Source organism: Aulonocara stuartgranti, assembly GCF_965226115.1.
Source record: "Aulonocara stuartgranti genome assembly, chromosome: 9".
Taxonomy (NCBI): domain Eukaryota; kingdom Metazoa; phylum Chordata; class Actinopteri; order Cichliformes; family Cichlidae; genus Aulonocara; species Aulonocara stuartgranti.
The window spans coordinates 5,910,825-5,930,306 of NC_138960.1; the positions used below are offsets into that span (position 1 = coordinate 5,910,825).

At 38.5% G+C, this 19,482-nt stretch overlaps 2 protein-coding genes across 2 annotated transcripts in view; one reads left to right on the plus strand and one right to left on the minus strand.

The window, feature by feature from the left end:
* The window catches only part of cubn (cubilin (intrinsic factor-cobalamin receptor)), an 86,274-nt gene that overhangs the window by 9,030 nt on the left and 57,762 nt on the right, over window positions 1-19,482 (minus strand). The window contains exons 42-56 of the mRNA XM_082545856.1: window positions 18,988-19,178; window positions 17,452-17,620; window positions 16,233-16,407; window positions 15,721-15,899; window positions 15,084-15,293; window positions 13,273-13,413; window positions 11,993-12,177; window positions 11,562-11,733; window positions 9,958-10,161; window positions 9,006-9,155; window positions 8,748-8,869; window positions 7,967-8,192; window positions 7,387-7,574; window positions 5,423-5,579; window positions 2,531-2,680 (exon numbers count right to left, since the gene is read on the minus strand). Of these exons, the coding sequence (XP_082401982.1) occupies window positions 2,531-2,680; window positions 5,423-5,579; window positions 7,387-7,574; window positions 7,967-8,192; window positions 8,748-8,869; window positions 9,006-9,155; window positions 9,958-10,161; window positions 11,562-11,733; window positions 11,993-12,177; window positions 13,273-13,413; window positions 15,084-15,293; window positions 15,721-15,899; window positions 16,233-16,407; window positions 17,452-17,620; window positions 18,988-19,178 (2,619 nt within the window). The remainder of the gene's footprint in view (window positions 1-2,530; window positions 2,681-5,422; window positions 5,580-7,386; window positions 7,575-7,966; window positions 8,193-8,747; window positions 8,870-9,005; window positions 9,156-9,957; window positions 10,162-11,561; window positions 11,734-11,992; window positions 12,178-13,272; window positions 13,414-15,083; window positions 15,294-15,720; window positions 15,900-16,232; window positions 16,408-17,451; window positions 17,621-18,987; window positions 19,179-19,482) is intronic.
* Window positions 549-19,482, plus strand: part of LOC309713922 (uncharacterized protein) — a 253,893-nt gene continuing 234,959 nt past the window's right edge. Inside the window, exon 1 of the transcript XR_014278745.1 lies at window positions 549-591. The gene's annotated coding sequence lies outside the window, so the exon portion shown is untranslated. The remainder of the gene's footprint in view (window positions 592-19,482) is intronic.

Genomic DNA, 19,482 nt, shown 5'->3' on the forward strand with positions numbered 1-19,482 from the left:
ATCTTTTGAATTAGTTAAATGTCAGAATAAAGAGAGACAGAGCTTCCTATTTTTTATCACTTTGATCAAATGTAGGAGCACATATACACTAAGTTTATTGTTAATTAATAAGAAAACTCCAGACGATTCCATTCTGAGCTGAAGAAGCTTCTGATAGGTTAGTAGAGTCCATGTGAGTAAATTGGTGGCACAGCTGTGGATGCATATAAGGCAAAACACAGAGCCTGTTTCTTTGAAATGGGAAAAATCAAGAGATGTCAACCAAAACACCAGGAAAAGAATTGTGGAGCTCCATAAGTGTGGCTCAATTTTGAATACAATTTGGTGCCATTTGCAATTAAGAAATACAGATAGTTTCTCTCTTTCCTCTTAAAGTTAACAAATATGTTTTTTTTATATTTATCAATCTAAAAAAATAAACATTTAGTCTGATTTGATGTTACAATTAAAAAAGTGTTTGTGTTTTGATCTGAAGAGTGTGTAAATATCTGGTTTCAATTGTATATTTGATGATTGTCAGCACAAAGAGGGAGAGAGAGGAGCAGAGAGGGAGATGCAGAATGAGGACAGAACAGAGATGAACAAGAGCAGGTGAGACACACGTGTTAGTCAAATGGTTGTTTACCAAAAGTATCACCGTATCATAGGGACTCATGTATCTCGTACCTAGTGTTTCTTTTTAGGTTTGCTATTTTTCAAATTCTACATTTATTAAGTTCTGCAGGCTTGTTTGCACAATAAGGCTAAATAATTATATAAACTTTTCTCAATCTAAATAGTGGACTTTGGTAGAATTAAAAAAACAAGTGTAGTGCAGGTCTATGATGATTTTTAGTGCTACTATCATCTAGTTCTGATTCTGTCTTGGTTAAATCCTCAGTAGTCCTGATTTTGAACTGTTGTAGTCCTGTTTTAATTCTGGATCAGTTGTGGGTCTGGTTGAATTGGGGTTTAGTCCTCGTGTCTTGATACAGGCCCGACCTTGTTCTGCCTTGCTGCTTAATTAAAAAACTAGTTTAAGGTGTCCTGCATATGTGATATATATTTTTCCCTATATGAAGTCATTCTTTTTTGAACAAAACTCAAAACAGAGCCTATTAATCTTTCAGTCATTTCTACCCCCCCCCCCCCCCCCCCCCCCCCCCAAAAAAAAAAAAAAAATCCCACATGCATACTACCCTTTAGGGCTAAGCCCCGGGTGTTTCAAATGTCTGGCTCCGCCTCTGAACCAGACCGAAAAGCAGCGCACATTTCGGTGCTTTATTTCGGTGCTTTTTTCCTCCTGAGCTGTGATACACTTTGGATTCTAGCCATTTTATGTTTCCGAGGATAGTAGGCAGGTCCAGGTACGTACGTTCTTTTAGAGCAGAGCTACAGATTAAAAATGCCCAAGGCGAAGCGGTCAAAAGGCTGGCTGTACTTCACAGCAAAAGATGCTGTTGCATCCTGCAACAAGTGCTTTAAGGTGATACTGTGCAAAGGAGGTAACACCTCGAATCTGATGAAACACCTGGCGATGCATAGCGTTTTTTTAAAAGCCGAGAAATGCACCGTATTTGATAGCTTGCTGCAAGACCACATCTACTGCGGGTGTGGTGCCTGTTATCGGACCCGGCGTTATCAACATCCCTCAAGAACCCGAAGAGGAGAGTCCTGGCCCCTAGCCCTGCCAGTGTAGCAGAAATGATGAGGATGATGATGCAGCAGCCGTTCTTCTCTGCGTGAGTAGCTTAATGTTGTTCGTGTGTAATTTACGTTAAGTAGGCTAACCACGGTATTAAATCAATAACAAAAACAAAACAAAAAAACCTCACAACAAAACAGCTAAAAATGAGAGGTTTTTGGACAAAGTTTGTGTTCTCCATTCTTTAAGCACTGGTTCGAGCACCTTTTAAGCACCGGCACCATTTCAAAAGTACTGGTTTGGCACTGGTATCGGATAAAACCTAAACGATACCCATCCCTACTCTTGGCTGGAAGCAGTGCTTAAACAATGGAAAAAACACAAACTTTGTCCTAAACCTCTCATGTTTAGCTGTTTTCCAATTTTTCTTTGGTCATTTTAGCCTTTTTGTCCAGGGTGAAGGGAGCATCTGCCATCAAACAAGAAGACAGCCGCATGTAACTACAACGGTGTTTGCTAGTTCACCTTACATGCATTAATGTAATAACGTGGTTAGCCTACTCAACGTGAATTACACACGAACAACATGAAGCTACTCACGCAGAGAAGAACGGCTGCTGCCATCATCATCCTCATCATTTCTGCTACACTGGCAGGGCTAGGGGCCAGGACTCTCCTCTTCGTGTTCTTGGGGGATGTTGATAACTCCGGGTCGATAACAGGCACCACACCTGTAGTAGGTAGTCGGCTTCAAAAAAACCCCGCTATGCGTCGCCAGGTGTTTCATCAGATTCGAGGTGTTACCTCCTTTGCACAGTATCACCTTAAAGCACTTGTTGCAGGCTGCTGAGTTTCCCATAATGGCACCGGATACCGGCGGTAGATATCCCTAATTGTAACACTTACCTTCAACTTGAAATGTCTGAAAGGTGAGGATGACCACAGTCTTTTCTCCAGCATCTATGGTGTAGTTGCAGTTGGCTCTGGATGGGTAGTCTGCTGGATAATTTGGTGAAACCACACGGCCGCTGTCAGCTGTAAAGTTTGCACCGCATCCTAATGAAAAGAGCACAACAGACTTTCTTTGCATGCTGATAGAATGACCATGTCACTGCAAAAAAGATCTGCCGACCAACAAGTTAAAAAAGTAACTTTTAAAAACGGAAAAAATAGCTTTTTATCCCTAATATGACATATTGGGGGGAAAAGAGTGGCCTCCAGAAGACGTTTTTAAAGGACTACAACCCTGGCTAAAGCAGACCAACCAGTCTGAGAGATTGGGGTAAAAGATGACCAAGTACCCGATAGTAACTGTAAGTGTCTCTGAGCTCCTGCTTTTCTTGTGGAGAGAGAAGAATTGATTGGTAATTTATTTCAACATGTGAACAATATACAAGTACATTTAGAAAAGAAATAAGAGAGAAAAAAAATACTATACAAATTACATACAAAAAAACATTCTGATTAACTTACATGTTGAAAGGGAGTGGGAAGAAGTATACACTTATTTAATCCCACCCCTGTCCCATAAATTATCAGTGAATATTTAGTCAGCTTCCTTACTGATATAATTTGTAATAAAAATAGTGAACAGATTTCTGATATACTATATACTATAATATCACATCATGAATTTTTTGTTTGTTTGTTTTTAAATAGAGACATTCACTTAATTTAAATATTTTCCTTTTCTTTATAGATCGAGAAGATCATATTTTTATAACTCTTTTTGAACAGTTTTATGTTTGGACATTGCTTTAATTCCATATTCAGTTTGTTCCATATTTTCACTCCTTGAACAGAAACACAAAAGCCTTTTCTTGTAGTACGTACCTTCATTGTTTTGAAGTTACAAAAACCCCTTAAATTATAACTTCCTTCTTTCAAAAAAAACATACTCTGAATATTACCTGGCAGTTCTTTATTTTTTGCTTTGAATAGAATTTGTGCTGTTTGGAATTTCACTATATCGTCAATTTTCAATATTTCAGACTGCAAAAATAGTGAGTTTGTATGTTATAACCTGCATTGTGGATGATTCGAATTGCTTTCTTTTGAAGAGTAAAAAGTGAATGTAATGTGGTTTTATAGTTATTGCCCCAGACCTCTGCACAATAGCTTAAGTATGGTGAAACCAGTGAACAGTAGAGAATATGAAGTGATGTTCTGTCGAATACCTGTTTTGCCTTGTTTAGTACTGCAATGCTTCGTGATACTTTGGAATGAATATATCTTACGTGAGCTCTCCAGTTAAGTTTTTTATCTATTATTAGAACCTTCCAAAAAGACAACAATTTGCACTCCTCCAATCAGGCCTTTATGGTAGAGTGGCAAGGTGGAAACCACTTCTCAGTAAAAGGCACATGAAGGACTCTCAGACCATGAGAAGCTCCCTGGGGCAATGAAACAAAGACTCAAGTGTTTGGCCTGAATGTCAAACATCATGTCTGAAGGTAACCAAGAACGCCGCATCATCTGGCCAAAACCATCCCCGAATGGTGGTGGCAGAGTCATACCATGGGATGTTTTTCAGAAGCAAGAAACAAGAGAGAAAGATGAATGAAACAAAGTACAAAGACATCGTTGGTGAATGGTGTGGTAAGCATCACACTCAAAAAGAACTTGAAGCGGTAAATAAAGGAAAAGGAGCTTTAGCAAAGTATTTTGCAAAGGCTGTGAACATGTACATGTTATATTTTTGTTTTGTTGTTGTTGTTTTTTTGTTATTAGATGGACAATTTTGAAGTGAAAAAATTAATTTATTTTGGAATGTTTGAATAAGGCTATAACATGACACAATTGTTCCTCGTTGTCTTATGTTCAAGAAGCTGTGAATGCTGTAACACTGAGTTAAATACAAAAACTGTTTACAGTCTGCAAAACTGTAGAATCTGAGTATGAGAATCAAGTTTCTCAAATGTTCATGCAACTCCTACCACTTTCTTGTAAGACAACAATGAATGGCAGCTACTTGTCAGAGGAACAGACCTTGAAGAAATTACAGGGAGAATGAATGCAACCCAATAGAGCAAAATACTTTTACTTTGGAAAGTACTCTGAGACTGTGGCTTCAGGACAAGTCTCTGACTTCTTCTGACCAACTAAATCCCATAAAGTATGTGCATAGAGTGCAAAACATAATAACAAACATAAAACAATAGATGTGTGTAAAGCTTCTTGAGTAGTAATCCCCAAAGTCAAGAGTGGGAATGGCTGCTTAGAAAAAACAAAACAAAGCAGAAAATGCCATGTGACTTATACTCTAATCAGAATACAAGCGAAAGTGAAGTACTTCTTTGAAAATGTCTAATGCTACCCCTTCATATGCAAAGTGTTAAGGCCAATGTGTGTCCCAGCTGCACTAGGACACACATTTCAATACAAGAACAGTCAAAGTAATAAGTAATATCACAAAGTAACCACCTCCTATCACCTGTTTTAATTCACTTTTTATATAAATAAATAAGTCTAAATAAATATGTGACTGTACATTTTTCTGAATAACTTCAAACTGAATTTCTGTTATTACTGTAGCCCACCTGCAGCACCTTTGTGGTCACTGTTCTAAAGGCTTAACTGAGAATCTGCAACGGCTTCCAAATGGGCAAACATGGAATTACTGGGTCTTCCCAGAGATAAAATGGCATTTACATAGCAATAGTAACATTTCTCTACCTTCATATTAGAAAAGATTAATTCTAAACTTATTTAGAAGAGGAAAATTCACCAAAGTGTGTGATATAATAGCCATTACAGCAAAGCTTTAACATGAAATTGTACTGGCTGTCTGGTTCTTACTGGTGTTGAAGGAGGCTGAGAAACCTTTGCCAGGGGCTCCAGTGGACTGGAATCGGCTCGTGATGATGTTATTTGGAGCAACTATGGACCCTGGAGCCACAGAGCCACAGCCTGTAGACAGCAGAGCCTCACTAATTTGACTGTGACCTGACCACACCTGCAGAAACATGCACAGTTTTAATCAGGTCCTGTTATGATACCATTCTGCAGCCAATTTTATTTGAAAACAAAAAGGTTATTGGGAAAAAAATCAAAGCTAATGTTCTAATTTCTGCAGTCAAAGGTCAGAAAGCAAATATACTTGATTAAAAAAGGAGGAGAAAGAAGCTAAAACATGTTTTGTTTTGTTTTTTAAAACATACTACTAATTTGACTTACAAAATAATGTTGGGTCTACACATAACTGCAGATATAGCCTATTTTCATTAAATGACTGTATTCCATGCATTTTCTTGGCAACCGGTTAAACAAGAATAATGCATTCAGTGATTTATCCTTTGGCCACTAGTATACTCAGTCTTAGACAGAGATTTGATGATTTTAACCTTCTTTTTGTAATTCAACTAATTCATAGTAATGTTGTCTAATGATTTGAAATATGACACATAAGCCAAAAATAAATGAAAATGAATAGGCATCGTAGTTAGCTCTGTTAGCTCAAAGTAAGATGGATCTGAGTTTGCCTCCACCACCTGGGCAGGGCCTTTCTGTGTGGAGTTTGCATGTTACCCCCATGTCTGTGTGGGACCTCTCCAGGCAGTCTGGATTCCTCTTTCAGGCCAAAGACATTCAGTTAGTGGGGTTAGGTTAATTGGTGATTCTAAATTGCCCATCGGTGTGAATATGAGTATGAATGCTGTCATTCTTTTTGTGTTAGCCCTGCATCAGACTGACACTCTCAGGGTGTTCCCTGCCTCCCACCCTATGGTAGCTGGGATAGCCACCAGTCTCCCTGTGACCCTGATAAGTGGAAAAGGATGAAGGGATAAAAATGAAAACAAGAAATCACAAATTTCTAGTTGCGCTGCTTCTATTCGTCTTCTTTTCCCTGCAATAAACGACCGCTGCTGGTGGGGCTCAGAGAGCTTTCTCTGCATGCAACTGGTGGTGGTCAGAGGGCCCGGTGGCGCCAGTGTCCGGCAGCCTCGCCTCTGTCAGTGCGCCCCAGGGTGGCTGTGGCTACAATGTAGCTTGCCATCACCAGTGTGTGAATGTGTGTGTGAATGGGTGGAGGACTGGTTGTGTAAAGCGCTTTGGGGTCCTTAGGGACTAGAAAAGCGCTATATAAATACAGGGCATTTTACAGGCCAAATGAAAACAAGCTAAAGTATTGCATATTTCCAGATACAAAGTGTAATAGAATAAACGGAGACAAAACAGATTATGTCTTCTGGATATTAAGATTTTATTATTTATTGTATAGTTTTCGTTTATTGAGGTTTTCTTATTATTTTTGCACTGATGATAGTAGAATAAGAGACAAAACTAAAGGAACAGTTCAGTAATAATAATAATTTAAACAAAAAAACTAAAACAAAACAAACAAATAACCAAACAAAAACACAACCTGCCACCTTCCAAACTCTTACTGTAGCGCTGCAGCCCTTCTTGACACAACCCATAAGGGACTTGTGTCTGACATGGAAGTAATAATAATAATGCATATAATAACAATATTTTTTATTAATATTATTACCTATATGAAGGACACATTACTCAGTGGCACCACAGTTTACATATTCGCCTAATACATGAAAGACACAAATCCCTTTTCGGTTGAATTCTGGAATTCAACCGAAAAGGAATAAAAATCTGCCAAAACAAAAATACGAAGAGGAATATTTTTGATATGAATATGAAGAAGAAGATTCAATAGCAATTTGATTATCCCTGCCCTAAATTAAAGCTATATTTGAAATGAAAAAAGGGGGAAAAAATCTACTGCAAGGTGCAAGTGCTTATACCTTGATATAGCTGCTCTCACAGGTCCCGCCGCTGTCTGGAATTTCAAAATCACTGCTGAAGCTCATCTCAAGGTGATTTCCGTCATGGGCAATTATTTTCCAGGTACACTCCACATTGGCTGGGAAGTTCTGGGGATAGTTTGGAGACTTGATTGTTCCTGCATCAGCATGGATCACCCCTCCACATCCTGGCAGTAAAAAAAATATGTGAGTACATGAGCACAAAGTGTATGTAAGACATTAAATAACTCAGAGGTCGTCCCATAGCTCTTCCGCGTATGAATAACCATACACTGAATACTCAGGAAAATATTTGTACACAAGGCTGAAAACCAATACTGAACAGTTATGACCTTCTGACATGTTGGATATAAAAAAATAATCTAACTCAGTGTTCAAAGTGACAGCATCATACTGTATCATATTGTATTTAATCCTACATATTCAACTATGTCTTAGTTTAGCTTCACTGAATTTAACTCAGATGTGAGATCCTGATAATACAATTGGAGTAAACATGGAATAGGCAACTGCAAAAAAGAAAATGAATAAAATGTTTAATTAGGCAGTGTAGACCCACCTGAAGAATCAGAAGACCAGGAGGCCAAAAATCCTCCTTTGGACACACTATGATCAGCCAGGAAAACTATAGCCAGTTTGTTGGATCCTGACTGGATGGTTCCTGGGGAGGTGGTACCACAGTACTGACCAATAATGGGAGAACCTGGGGATCCTCCATTGAAGATGGTGAGAGAATCCCAGCCACATGTGTTGTGGGACTCCAAGTTAAAGTAGGTGAAGGTTAGCTGCAGCATGGAAGAGAAATGGATATCAAAAAATTTGAAAAGTATAAGAGCACTTCATCTTGGACAATAAATTAACGTCTTGTACAGTCTTAACTTAAATACCTCATAGTACTGTATCACCCCGGTAGATTTGGGAGACAGACACCCTCTCTGCTTTTAAGATTACACTTAAAACTTTGCTTGTTGATAAAGCATATAGTTAGGGCTGGATCAGTTGAGACTGAATCCTCCCTTAGTTTTGCTACAAAAGACTTAGGTTGCTGGGACTTCCCATGATGCACTGAGCGCTTCTCTTTCTCTCACCCCTTCTCACTCAGCATGTGTTTGTACACCTCTCTGCATTTAATATGATTATTAATCAATCTCTGGCTCTCTTTCACTGCATGTTTTTCTCCTGTCTTACGCCCCTCCCTGAGCCTGGTTCTGCTGGAGGTTTCTTCCTGTTAAAAGGGAGTCTTTCCACTGTCGCTAAAGTGCTCGCTTATAGGGGGCATTCAATTGTACACTGTAGTCCACATAGTTGTTTTAATGTAGCAAGCCACTGTGCACACTTACTGTAATAGTGTGGCCCTCTGGAGCCTCAAGCAGCCAAGCACAGCGACTGGGGCTTGGATAGAGGTTAGGGTAACCAGGACTGGCTAACACCCCACCGTCACCTGTCTGCCAGCCTCCACATTCTAAGAGAAAAAAGAGAGAATGATGCATCAAAGGACAATCTTCATCTGCTACTTGATTGCTACATTAGCTAAATACTAGTCTCAAATTCAAAGAAATAGTGGCATAGGATAACTAAGGTATTAGTGTGAGTCGTACCGGAAAACAAGTACTTAGCCTTGAAACCCAAGTCTCCGTTGGAGTTGTCTGTCTGGAAATGGACCCAGAGTTCTGGGGTAAAGACCACAATAGGAAGTACAAGAGCTGTCTGGCCACAAAACTTGCCCAGCAGCTCTCCACTTGAGTCACCTGCAAAAGGTGAGACATTAGATTAGAAAGGACTAGACTAGATTTCATATACTTTTTCTTCCACTCTTGAACACACAACACAGATACATTGAGTTTTTAGTTTGTTTTTTTTATCTGCTACAATAATAATAATAATATCATAATGCAAAGATTTATTTTGAAATCATAACGAAACCTGGAAACTCACAGCTGCATAATTTATTCACAAAAGAAACAAAAACTTTACTTTTGAGGTGGTGCCGGCAATTTTGCCTGGCCTAATCTATTTCAAATGGCAGTAATGGTTAATTAAAAAATACATAAATAAAAATGCTCTCTTACTAAATTCTATTTGTGTTACAACCAACTAGCTGTCTGCTAAGGCTTGGATCATTTCTTATAGCAATTTGCCAAATTGACTCTTTTAATAACGGCAGCACAGTGGTGTGGTGGTTAGCACTGTTAGCACCTCGCAGGTAGAAAGTAGCGAGTTCTACTCCACCGTCTGACCGGGGCCTTTCTGTGTGGAGCTTGCATGTTCTCCCTACATTTGCGTGGGTTTTCTCCGTGTACTCTGGCTTCCTCCCACAGTTTGAAGACATGCAATTAATGGGGTTAAGTGTGAATAATTGTCTGTCTCTGTGTGCTAGCCCTATGTCAGACAGGTGACCTGTCCGAGGTGTACCCTGCTTCACGCCCTATGGTAGCTTGTAATAAGCTCAAGCCTCCAAGCTTATGTAATTAAAATAAAAATGCAGCTATAGACTTCATTGCACACATAATTTATACGTCATATTGGTCTGGTATCCTACTTAGGACTTACCTAAGCGGAACTGGAGATAGTCTGCTTCACAGGTTTGATGGTCCTCCAGGTGCAAGTCTTCTATCAACACCACAATAGAGGAGTTGATGTGCTGTGGGTTCTGAATCAGCCACTCACAGTTGATGTTGTTGCTGTAGTTGGACACCAGGTAGCCAGGAGAAGTGAAGTTGCCACCATCAGGGTTATTCAGGATACCGCCACATTCTAGCAAAATACAGATTAAAATAGCAGATTAGAGTAAATGTTAGAACACAATACGGAACAGCACTTCATTAAAACACAATGAAGTGTAGGTGGTTGAGACTATATCGACTGACCTGTTACTGATTGGAAATGATACCAATTAATAATTATTAGTAATTAATACTAAGGTACAGACAGGACAGGCAATTGGACAGAGTAATTGGACTCTTCAGCAATTACAAAAACATCATCCTCCAATAAGGAATAATCTTGTATGACTTTCAGCTTTCTTTGGGTTCCAAAAGTCTTTTTTGTGGTTAAAGAGGTGTGGTTACCTGCTCGTTCCTTTTATCTTTCCCGGCCTATCCACTTGCAGCTCATTACTCACCAGCTGACATACATAACACATCCTTCCTCACTCTGATTCCAAGTCATTTGACTAGCTAAGATCTACAGTCGCTCAGGCTTCCTAATAGTAGATTATGGTTCTTGCATTTTTCAGTTGGGCCTCTTATTCTCTCTGCTCAGATCCACCGCACGTGCACATGCTCCCTGGATTTACCTGCTGGATCAAAACAGCCTGTCCTGAGATCAGATACAAACTGTGCTTTGTGTGGAAACAGAGCTAGCTAGCATTAACAAAAAGATCTGCTTCAGTTATCATCATAACAGAGTTTTCTGTTACTAACCACCTTGCCCAACATGTGTGATGTAGATAAGAAGATGGAATCCAGTTTTCTTCAGAAATATCTTCACAGGAGAGCCATTGCAAACATGTATCCATAGTAATGATATAACAGAGTATGAAATGTTTCAAATATTTTAATCCACATAACACTGACAGGGAAGATTTTTCTGCAGACTAATTAATTCTTGTTTTGAGAAATTATGTAGAATTTGCTAAAAAAATAAATAAAATAAAATAAAATAAAATACAGTTTTTGTGTAGCGATGTCTTTTCATAGTGATTCATTGCTTCTTTTGGTAAAGGAATGTTTTAAAACAACCCTCTGCCAGGTAGCATTATCAGCTAATAGAAAGTCATTTTTGGCACCATCTTCCAATAGAAATTAAATTGGACCATTTGAAAGAAGACGTGTTAACACCTGTCATCATATTCTCTACCGACCACTTTATACTGGTCAGAGCACAAGCCACTGGGGGATCTAAAAATTGCTACACCAAGACCTCTGATTTAGACAATACAACATGAAACTGCAGCAGAATAGTTTTTGATAACAGAATGATGTTTTTGATATCTTACATCCCTGCATTAATAATACTAAATCATGTATACGTGTGGTTTCCTGCATTAACGTGTTTAAGAAACTGCCATGGATACATGGCTATTATGGTTAAAGCAATGTGAATTATATTTTTCTGTAGATAATATTTTAGTTTTGCACGCAGGAGAATCTAACCTGCAGGTTCATCAGAGGAATACGTAGCCAAGAATCCACCACTGGACACCGACGCATCAGTGCGGAACTCAACAGCCATGGTGTTGCCAGAGGACCGCACCTGAGTTCCAGCCGGTACTGTACCACAGAACCGTTGTAGGTGAGGGGCATCGACTGCCAATCCGTTCATTACCTGGAGGACATAGAGTTATGCTTGATATGCAATTTTTCTTGCATGCTCATCAAAAAGGTAATAAACTATATTTCAGTATTTTCAATTTCACAAAAAAAATTACACAGATAAACATTTGTGGAAATTTTGATTTTTTTAATTTCATTTTTCAAGGGTTCTAGATGCTATCAGAGATTCCACAGCATGAAAGGGGAATTAATTTGATTTGTGGTTCGAGTCAAGTGAAAGGGATGACGACTACTGGCAGAAAGGGACTCACATCAACATAGTCAAATACGCAGTATGTATCAGAACCTTCCAGTCTCAGGTCACTGATGGTGAGGGTAACCTTGCGGCCTGGTGACACTACCAGCTCCCAGCGACACACTCGGCTGTGGGGATATAAGTTGGGGTAATTGGGAGAAGAGATAGTTCCTGAGGGAGCATTCAGTTCACCTCCACATTCTGTGGGAAAAGAAAAAAGAGAGAGATTCAGCATAACAAATAATGTTGTAAATTAATTTCATGTATTTCTGTAAACCAAAAACTAAATTAAGCATTTAACCCGATCTGTCTGTTCATCAGATATCTCCACAACCCATCATTGCCACTGAGTTAGACTGGCTTTCAGTTTGAGGTCGCTAGAATGAAGAGTGGCTTAATTTTTTTTGTCTCCTTTTGTTGCTTGGAAACAAAATCAAAAGGCACTGTAATGAGGCAGATAATCAACCAGCCTGTTTCTCCTGTTATCCAGTTTTTCTTTTTGCATTTGTTCGAAGTCGCAATTTCCAGGTTCCCTTTATGTCACTGTTTGTAGGTCAACGTGTTTTATCTCCATCTTCATGTGAATCCCTTTGTTATTTGGTTTATTATGAAAAAATGCTGTTTTCTTAAATGACTGACACTTTACAAATAAGATAAATTAAACATTGCAGTGATTATTATCATCAGTATATTATTATATAATACACTGAACTTTATTACTTGAGAACAGAAACAGAAATGTAAGAAAAGAACTGTCAGATCTTACATATTGATGAACAGGATCTAAAGCTTGGACTTTAGCATCTCTGTGTGATAAAAACATTTGTATTGATTCTTCTTTTACAGGTCATTAAAAAAATTAGAATATAAACAGCTTATTAACTTTATGTTTTGTGTTTTCTCCATAATATTGTAACATACAGTGTAATGGTTTGTTAATATGCAGGACTATATCTGGCTTATTTATGACCTTTTGCTGACTGAAGAGCTGTCAAATACACAAATATGAAAGTATGAGAGCAAGTTCTAATAATGTTGACAACGTTTTCTATCAAATGCTTTAACATACATATGTCAATTTTTTATTGTACGATTTGGTTCTCATCCATGCAGTCATTCAAAATGAAAAGGAAAAAAACTGAACCTAATGAAACAACAGTTACCCACAAAAACAGGTCTCTATGATAATTATGACTATCGTGGTGATATTACTCAAAGATTTACTTCATGTGTAAATATGACGTACCATAATGATCATCCAGCAACTATTCCTTGTACTTTTCAAAATGTACCCACCTTCAACACTTGCTTCAAAGAACAGACGGAAGCCAGCTGCATTTCCACTGGTGTCACTGACAAACCGGACATAAGCAAAACTGTCAGACGTCTCCATGGGAGCAGGAAGGTTATTGCCACAATGTCGGCCCAGTAGGCGGCCTAAACAAACATTAGAAAGGATGCAGGAATATCTTGATCACCCCACTGTCTCAACATGAAACACAGACACATGTGTTGGGTGTAATTTACTTTCCTAAGTTCAAAACTGTTGGGACTATTGGGACAGAATGCAATTATTTGCAAATCTTATGAACAATCACAATAGAACATTTAAAACACATCAAACATTTTAACTGACAAAAATCTACCATTTAAGAAAAACATTAGCTAATTTTAAACTGAGAGCAAAACTTCTCAAACGAATTGAGATGGGGCCATGTTTACCATTATGTAGGATCCCCTCTCCCTTTAAAAGGTGGCTGTACTTTTGGAAGAGGACCGCTATAACATTTTACTGTCTTACACTGCAAAGCAGTTGTAACAGATTTAGTATGCATTATGCACGTTAGCATTGTCTTACCGAAATCTGCAAGGCCTTCACTGAAAAAAAGCATCATTTGGATGGGAGCCTATACCATTCTACTTTTTCCTATTATATACCTTTTAGCATAGATGGCACATTTCCAGATGTACAATCTGCCAATTCCATAGGTACTACTGTATCCCTTTACTATCAGAAATGTGAAGTTTGAACTGAGCACTGATAACAAGCCAGGTGGCCCTTCTTTTTGTCCAGAGGATCCGTAGTCCATGTTTCCCAAAAACCCATCAAACTTTAATTTGCATAATCCTAGAACAGTTTTACACTGTTCCTCAGTCCATTTTAAGTCAGCATTGGCCCAGAGAAAACTGTGAGCAAGCACTTTGGCGACAGTGGGAAGGAAAAACTCCCTTTTAACAGCAGAAGCAGGCTCAAAGTAAAACAAACACACATAAAAAGAACAAAACAAAACTCTGTCACAATTTAAAGCTAGGGGGGGGTCAAAATTTTGTTGCGTTGCGTCAGTCTAATTGCGTAGGTCCTAATTTGAAGAGGCAGACTGTATATAAGTTTAGGTGCAGCAATTGCAAAGGCCCAGTCTACTCTGTGTTTCAGTCAGAAGCAACTTATCAGCTGACCTAAGAGTTCTATTTGGAGTATTTTTAGTTAAAAGATCAGAGTGGTATGAAAGAGATAATCATTTAGAGACTTAAAAACAAGCTCTAAAGTCTTAAAATCAATTCTATAACGTACAGGAACCCAGTGTAAACGAGCCAAGATGGGGGCCTGTCAAAAGTCAGGCCTCGGCCTTCTGAACAAGCTGAAGATGAAAGAGCAGAGCCTGACTGATTCCAAAATAAAGACTATTAATCAAGCCTGTATGAAGTAAATGCAAGAATCACTTTCTGCAGATAACAAAATACTTTTAGTGTTTGCAACGGCCCTGAGCTTTTACAACAGAAGTTATTTGTTTCTCAAATGAAAAACTGCCATTGAAGTACTGTGCTAGTACTTTTCGTAAAATAATATACATTTACTGGAACAAACACCTTAGTTCAAACATTTGACATGTTTTTAGGGGTTTGTTTGGTTTTTTACACAGCATCCCAACGTTTTCATAATTTGGGTTATAAAGTCAAATCAGATAAATACATTTACTTAAGAAAAAGAACTGAGAAGGAAGTCCAGTTTTAGAAAGTTGCGGACAGAAAATATTTCAACACAATAGACATTGTGATGGTGTAGAGAATGTATCTTGTTGGGTTTTTTTTATTACTTATGTTTTTACCTGAGGCGTTGTACTCTCTGATCTCCACATAGTCAGCAGAGCATCCATCAGTATTCTGCAAGCTGAAATTCCCATAGCTAAGAGTGAGGTAGTGTCCTGTGGGTCCCTCCAGGTACCACTCACAACTGGAGCTATCAGGATAGTTGGAGCCTGGGAAGCCTGGGCTGTAAATCACACCCCTCTGACCTATGTAGGTGCCTCCACATGTTGCTGTGAGGAATTTGAGTTACAGAATCAGAACAGAGCTTTGAAATAGGTCATTGTGGTTTTCTATCACCACTCTGCTACATAGTCAAAATCTCAAAGGTTACATCTCTTTAATCAATGTTTTAATGTGAATTTCAAATGGCATACAGTATTTTAAGACATAAACAAACAGCTAGTCCAGTAATGCTTTGATACTGGCACAATTTCCCATAACTTTCGGTCTGTATGCCACAAGAATGCCGCCTCTCAAGGCACCTTACAACCAGACCTAGATAAAGACAATTTTATTGCTAGTTGATCAAAAAATTGCCACGCCAGTCTTATGATGAGACCATCAGCTAACTGGTTTACAACTTCCAATCTAGACATTAATGAGGGAAGAACAGACACAGTCATGAGTTTCAGACTGCATGACCATGATATTCTTTACCTATGGAGTATTTTGCTTTGAATCCTTGGTGCGTGACGCTGGCGTCAGTACGAAACCTAAGCCACATGGAGGAACCTGTCGAATGTTGAGTAGATGGTCGGGTGTTGCCACAAAGACGGGAAATGATGTTATTGTTGGATGTTGAGCCATCACGCAGCTCCAAGTAGTCGTACATACAGCTGTTGAATAAATGGATAAAAACATGTTGTAAGCCCTGAAACTTGGGGCACGAATAAACGTGAAAGTGTTTTCAACTCTTCTAAAGTGAAAGCGTTTCTAGATAGAGTTTACATATTGTGTTCTTCAAACACTAATAACACCACCAACCAATTTAGTAAGATTGTAATGTTTGTTTGTTCTTTAGTTTAGTGTCTTTTGTAAAAACATAGATAGGCTAAAATGTATTTACCAATAATCTTGGGATGAAACTCAATAAAATGACAAAAATTACTATATTTATGTGGTAATAAGAAGCTATAAATACAACAAGAGAAGAGAAAGTAAAGGTGTACCTGGATGTGGGTTCAATGTAGAACTGATCCTCAAAGTCAATCTGGACAGCTTCCCCATTGGGCACAGTAATTACCCAGATACAGTCAATGTTCTGGGGGTAATTCTGTGGATAGTTCGGTGAAGTAATGTACCCTGGAGGATCATTATCATTCACCTCGATGAAACCTCCACAACCTGTGGAGAAATAGAAGGATCAAGATAAGAGACATGACAGGTTTTCCAACATCTACGTAAATTTGAAAAGATAATATTCTGTGGGGTTTTTTAAACCTACTTCAGAAAAAGTTTGGATACCAGGAAAATTTGTGCAAAACAAACAAAAATAAGTTAAAGATTTGCAATGGACACAGCTTGGACACAGTCAGCAAAAGCAAACTCTACCATGCAAAATATACAAAGATCCAGAAACACATCTTTTCTGTTTAGGTTATTCAAGATAGTCTGAGGTAAAGGGCCAAAATGTCCCGTGGTTTGACAAATCAAAATCAAAAACAGATTTAGGAAATTATGGGTATAATTATGGATATAATGCCAAACAATATATGCAAACTTTGGAGCAATATACTAAGACAATGATAAGCCTCATTCTATTTGTATTCTAACAGCAGAGCTCTATAGCACAAGGGTCCATTTGCTAAGCTGGCCTGCATACAGTACAGACAGCTTTATGACATTATGACCAGTATGTAACCAAAGAAAGAAAAGTATACGTTTTTTTTTTTTAATTCACCCAAAAAACAATGTTTTCAACATTTAATTTATTCTTCTTTTAATTAAATATGGACTTTTAAACCATGACATTTTGTTTTATTAATATTTTACACAGCAAACATTTTTGGAAACAGGCTGAAAATTGAAAAAGAGGGACCTATTATTTTATATCCAACTCCAAAGTTTCTCCTGGGCTTTACTACAGCAGCTTTGCATGACTTAAAGTTACAAAATAACCTTTGTCTTATGCTGGGCATTAATGCAGCTCCTCAATTAATCTTCTTTCTGAACAAGATACTTTACACCCGCCCCCTTTAAGCCAACTTAGTTCCCTTTGCCTCTCGTAAGCATAAAACTGAAAACATTGTTCCTAAATTAGAGTTCTGTTGGCATCAAGTCCATGTTTCCTCCAATTTCAAAACTTGTCAACCGTGACTAAACGTTTAGAAATGATCGCTTTTGTGCACTGAAACATTTCCTGTGATAGTGATGAAGTGAAGATTCTACCTTGACTGTGGGCTTCGAATACCAGCTTAAAGCCGGAGGCCTCATTACTGGCATCGGACACAAAGTGAATAAAGAGGTGGTTGTCAGTTGTCTGGAGAACAGATGGGGGGCTTGAACCACACAGTCGTCCTCCAAGTAATGGAGAAGAGCCATCTGGACCATTCCTGAGCTGTGGAGAAAGGGAAAGATAACTGTGAATAACGATAGAAATAATTTATCAAAAGATCAGTGACTTCAGGAAGTCCAACCAGGGCTCTGAAACCAGAAAAAAAACTTTCAGGAACCTTAGTACTCCCATCTACTGTTGTTGTTGTCACTGTAAGGTTTATAAAATAAACTTAAACATAACCACAGTTTTTAAAAAACACCACAATGTATCACAGTTTCTTCTGCAAACTTTTTTATTAATCAAACGCATTAATAAAAAAGTTACTGTCATATCCAGGTGGTCCAATTCGACAGTGCACAGCAATCCAAACTGAGAATAGTTTGGAAGGATATAAATTTCCTCTTAACATGATTTATCTGTTAGTACATTAGACAAGTAGTAACATCAATACCTTGGAACATAGCCACCATCTGATGACATATGACGTTTTGCCCTATCAGGTAACTTTGATAATGTGACGTTACATATGCTTACTTGTCTGATGTTCAAAAACATGCTTCATCAAATATGAACTAAGTGGGAAAATTTTCCAACAAATAAAATTTTCCTTCAACTTTCTTGGGGTTTTATGTGACGTGTTGAGATGCTCACTTTAATAATTTACTTCAATTTACATTTGTTTCTTGCATGCTTTTGTTTCACATTTTTTCACATTGCATTGTTAGAATTGTTTGTTGGGGCGATCGTGACTCAAGAGTTGCGAGTTCGCCTTGTAATCGGAAGGTTGCCGGTTCGAGCCCCGGCTTGGACAGTCTCGGTCGTTGTGTCCTTGGGCAAGACACTTCACCCGTTGCCTACTGGTGGTGGTCAGAGGGCCCGGTGGCGCCAGTGTCCGGCAGCCTCGCCTCTGTCAGTGCGCCCCAGGGTGGCTGTGGCTACAATGTAGCTGCCATCACCAGTGTGTGAATGTGTGTGAATGGGTGGATGACTGGATGTGTAAAGCGCTTTGGGGTCCTTAGGGATTAAGTAAAGTGCTATATAAATACAGGCCATTTACCATTTACCATTGTTTTCTGCAAAAAGAAAAAAGCAAACTTGTCAAATATAGCTAAGCCTGTTGCTTGTTTCACTTTACATCATCATGGTGGGACTTAAGTGGACAGCACATTTGATCAAACTATTCCCTGCATACTGTCCAGACTGGACTGAGACTGGATCAAACTGGATCGAGCTGGACAACACAGTCATTGATTTCTAGCACCAATAAATGTTCATTCTTTAACAGCTTAAAACAGCTGTTAATTGCCAGTAATCACTTCAGTCTATGTGCATCCACAGGGTCAAAAATCTATTTTCTCACTTGTAGCAATGTGGATTTTTTTTTTTCACATTTTTATTTTTGTAGCTTTTGCTATCCGTATGTTTACCTCCAGGTAATCCCCTGTACTGCATCCAGTTCCAAAGCCTTGGATCTGAAAGGGGGTTTGGAAGGTGGCAGAAATTCTAAAGCCAGGTGTCACCATCACGTGCCAGCTGCAATCCAAACCTGGCCGGTAATTCTGTGGGTAATTGGGAGTGCTCATTACACCTCTGTCAACATGCAGGAGTCCACCGCAACCTATGAAAAGAAAAAGTATCACATATAATTCGTCTTACTAGTATAATTATTGTTGTAGAGTAGTGGCAGTTGTGGAGTCTGGCAGTTAATATATTGATCATGAAAAATGACCTGAAAGGAAGTGTTTCTGCCCACAACACCACAACGTATCACCGAACATTACATGGATGTTAAATCTGGATTACCAAAAACAATTCTCAAGTTAAGGGAGTTAGCAATAATTATTATATAGTATAATTATAATTTGACTTCTTGGACTGTCTTATATTCAACAAGTGTGGATTTATTTCTCATTTTCATGTCT